Source organism: Loxodonta africana, chromosome 24, assembly GCF_030014295.1.
Source record: "Loxodonta africana isolate mLoxAfr1 chromosome 24, mLoxAfr1.hap2, whole genome shotgun sequence".
NCBI lineage: Eukaryota > Metazoa > Chordata > Mammalia > Proboscidea > Elephantidae > Loxodonta > Loxodonta africana.
The window spans coordinates 7,251,616-7,255,735 of NC_087365.1; the positions used below are offsets into that span (position 1 = coordinate 7,251,616).

At 58.6% G+C, this 4,120-nt stretch overlaps 1 protein-coding gene across 1 annotated transcript; it reads right to left on the reverse strand.

Annotated features, from left to right (window-relative positions):
* Positions 1 to 2,014: 2,014 nt before the first annotated feature.
* On the reverse strand, positions 2,015 to 3,550 carry INSM1 (INSM transcriptional repressor 1). Its single transcript, XM_010591804.2, has one exon. The coding sequence runs from the start codon at positions 3,548 to 3,550 to the stop codon at positions 2,015 to 2,017; it is 1,536 nt and encodes a 511-aa protein (XP_010590106.2).
* Positions 3,551 to 4,120: the final 570 nt, after the last annotated feature.

Consider the following 4,120-nt stretch of genomic DNA (forward strand, 5'->3'; position numbering starts at 1 on the left):
CCTTCTGGGGTGTGGACCCTTTACTGTGAAGGGTGGGCGAATGCTGGAAGATTTAGGGGGCCTCAAACAGTAGCAACAACACACCACAAAAGAGAAGACGCAATTGCGATGCTGAGCACAGCTTTTCCATCCGGTGTTTCAACGACAGAGGAAAATGACTCAAAATACTAACCAAGGAGCATCAGAATTTGTCTTAGAAGAGCTGAGTGACACCTGACGGAAAGCAGTGTAATTACCTGGCATTAAATTTAATACCCCAAACAGATGGTGTTCCATTTGTCACCTGATTGGAAAATTCTTTCTGAGCCCTTTCCCCAAATCCAGTTACTTAACTTCCCTTGAATCCAAATGTGAATAGGTTTGCTTCGCTTACTTTGGGAACCTGTAAAATCATTCCTACTTTCTTCTCGTTGATACTTAAAAATTAAAAAAAAAAATTAAACTAGGGGACAAAAATTACCCACTTTATTTATTTGAAGAATTGGTATTATACTGAGCCCCAAAATGTCAGGGAATGTATGATTTCCTAAATTAAAGTGATGTTCTTAAACCTCCTTGGTTAAAAGGATAGATTGTTGTGGGCGCTTATCTAGGTTTCTCCGAAAATGATGTGCACGGCCTTCCTTTTAACCCTACCTTCCAGCATACTCATGGGAACAGGACTTCAGCTCCAGGTAGCCATTTGGAAGGCTGGCTACACCCTGGAACTGCCAGAAGGGCGGGCTCCAGCAGGGCAGCGTCAGCTCTAGAAATCCACAACCCTAGGGATGGTGTTTGTTTTTTTCTTTAAAAAAATTTAGCTTTTTAAAAAACATCAAAAGCTCTCTCTTAAATCCTTGCTGAAATCATGAGATGCAGAAATAAGTCCACTTTGCTTTGACTTTGAAAATATTTTATTTCAATAGTAAATAGTTATACAGTCCAAACAGTTCTATTGAAGCTTTCTATAAATAGCTAACAATTAAGAAAATAATGTATGTAGAAAAGAGATTGCATTTAAAAGTAAGAGCTGTCAGTTGTATGAGGGCCTCTGAAATCCTCCAAGCAGAATAAAAGGGTAGGTTGTCTGTAATTCGCTCAAATAGATACAAAAGTTAAAACTTTTAGCAGATCCCCTTAGAAAAAGGCTCTTTTCTAAAATGCACAGTGAAATGTCAAGAGTGGCGGGGGGGAAAAAAAGGCGCACCAAAAAATCTGCAATCAAATAATATCATAATCTTCATAATTAATATAAATAAATAAAGAATAAATAACAATTACTCATAAATCAACATATACATTTAGAGAAAACTCATATAGTTCTACCTCAACAAAGATGACCAAACCAAAAAATTCTTACTTGAAATATTGAGGCAGTCTCTACACCATCTTCTGTAATTCCGTTCCCTCCCCCCAAAACAATCCCAAACAGACAACAGTTCAAGGCATTTGTGGCTATACTAAAGAAAACTCTTTTTTAAGCAATTTGATTTGTTCACATACAAAAAGGTAAAGCCAGACTCCAGCAGTTCACAAGCCATAATAAAGCTAATCGTGAGGGAAGTTGAATTTACAGCCTGTGAAATATAAAGGCATTTATTCCTCAAGACTCACCCAAAACAACCCGTACGCTACATACATAGAGAGCAGAGTGGCAGGCGAGAGCAAGCCGCATTTCTACACCATGAACACAGCGAATACTAGCAAGAAAACAGCTTCTCCCTCCGAAGGGAGGCTTCCGACCACGAGACAAACGCCTACAGCTTCTCTCCCTTGTACAGAAAGGGATTGGCTCCTGTTGCGCCATCGGGGGAGAGGTGGGGAGACAACGCAAAAGGGGGTCCAAAAAGAGTCACGACGAGAGGGTCGGGGTTACCGTCACGCCACACCGTGAGAAGCGGAGAAGACACTTTGACAGGAGGGGTGGGCGCCCCCGGCGCGGACGCGGGTTCGGGGCGCCTAGTGCGCGCTCTCGTTGTGGGTCTCCAAGCGAAGGCACAGTTCAGGGGGCCGGCGGACGGGGGGAGGGCGCGCTCTAGCAGGCGGGACGCACGGGCACCTGCAGGAGGATCACCTGTCTGTTCTCGGACGGATGGCACTTGTTGATATGCCGCGTGAGGCCCGGCGAGCTGTAAAAAGTGGCCGGGCAGTACTTGCAGGGGAACACCTGGGCGGCGTGCAGCAGGCGCAGGTGGCGCTCCTGGGAGCCCTTGCTGGGGAACGTCTCCCCGCATACCGGGCACAGGTGGCACTCGGCGGGCGCACTCAGGCCCAACATGCCGGCCGCCTCGCCGTCGCCAGCCGCTTCCTGTGGAGCCTTATCGTCGGGCCCGGGGTACAATGCCAGCAAGTCCTCTGCCGGGGGCGCGGGCGGCGAGCCCTTGGCCTGCAGTGCCTGGTGGTGAGCGAGCAGGTGCTTGCGCAGATAGGCCTGTCGGCGGAACTTCTTGGCGCAGTGGTGGCACTCGTAGAGCCCGTCCTCGGAGCCCGACTCGGACACCCCGCCGGGGCTCGGCGTGTCGCGGTCGCTGCCACCGCCCATCGCCTCCCGCGCCTCAGCCCTGGCGGCGGCTTCAGGCTCCGGCGCGCGGGCGGTAGCGGGCGCGGGCCTCGGTTTATGCCAGCGGCGGTGCGAGGCCAGGTTAGCCGGGCAGCTGAAGACCTTGGCGCACTCGGGGCAGCGGTACTCCACGCGCACGATGCGCGAGCACTTGTGCTGCGCCAAAGAGAACGGGTCTGCGTACTCCTCCTTGCACAGCTGGCAGATGAACTCGCCCAGCGGCCGCGCCGCGCCCCCTGAGCGGCCCCGCGGCGCCTCCACCGGGCCCTCCTTGATCTTCAGCCCCAGCACGGGCGATGTGGTCACCTCGTCCTCGAAATGCAGCTTGCGGATGGCCTTGGGCTTCTTGACACCCGGGGCCTTGGCTGCCTTGGCGGACGGCTCCGCGGCGGCGGCGGCGGCGGCGGGGGGCGCGGGCCGCTTGCCCGGGGGCCGCAGGGCGGCGGCGGGGGGCAGCGGGAGCCCGGGCCCGGGCCCGCGGGCTGCCTCAGCGCCCGCCGAGAACGCAGTGCCCATCTTGAGCTCGGCGGGAGCGAAGAGCAGGGCGTCGCCGCCGCAGGTGCCGCCGCCGCCCACGCCGTGCCCGCCGCCGCTCCCGAGCAGCGCGGCGGGTGTGGGGAAGGACTCGGCCGAGACCGGCGAGCCGAGGTTGAAGCTGCGCTCGAAGTACTTGTGTTTCTCATGCTCGCGACTCACCGGCCGCGTGGGGCTGTAGAGCGGTGCCGGGTGCGCGGCCTCGGGGTTGCCGAAGTGCGCGGCCCGCGGGCCGGGCGGGGGCGGTGGCAGGCCAGGCGCGCAGGCCAGCGCGGCAGCGAGCGCCGCATGGGCGCGCTCGGCTGGCGGTGGCGGCGGCAACGGTCCGGGCCCCGGGCTCGGCGGTGGGGGCTCGGCGCGGGCGCCCCCACAGCCCGGAGAGATTAGCAGCCCGCGGTCGCCGTCCTCGCCGCCGCGGACCCGGTAGGACACCGGGGTGGACTTCTTGCTGCGCTTCACCAGGAAGCCGCGGGGCATCTTGGCGCGGCGCGCGGCCAAGGCGCTGGCTCGCTCCCACCTCCACGCTCGCCCCCGGCCACCCTCAGTGCCCCAGGCCCATGGCCCGGCGCAGCGGCGGCGGACACGCGTGGCGCCGGCGGCGGCTCGGCCCGGCTCTGCGCCCTTCACGCGCGTCCCTGTCCCCGGGTCTGGGAGCCGCTTCCTTTTAACGAGGGGAGGGAGCCATTGTTCTCGCCTCCCGCTTCCCCCGGAGCCAATCAGCGCGCCCGCAACTCCTCCGCCTGGTAGGGTGGGAGGGCAACGGGGCTGCAAAAAAGGAGCCAGGACTCGGGGGTCGCCCGGTAGGTGCAGCAGATGTACCTGAGGGCGCGGGGCCCCCGCGAGCGCCCCTCGCTACTCCGCCCGGCGCCGCGCCCCGCCCGGCACCGGCACACGCCCAGTCCCGCCTCTCTTCACGGTCGGCTGCTCCTCTATGGAAGGCGCACGTGCCTGGGCTTTGTGTCTCTCCTCCGGGGGGCGCGGGGCCGCCAAATGGGCCCGTCCATCAGTACGACAATGCGCTCCCCCCGCACCCCGCTCCCGCGCGGG

What these genes read in the sequence shown, in the direction of transcription:
- INSM1 (XM_010591804.2), bottom strand. Translation starts at nt 3,550, where the DNA reads ATGCCCCGCGGCTTCCTGGTGAAGCGCAGCAAGAAGTCCACCCCGGTG.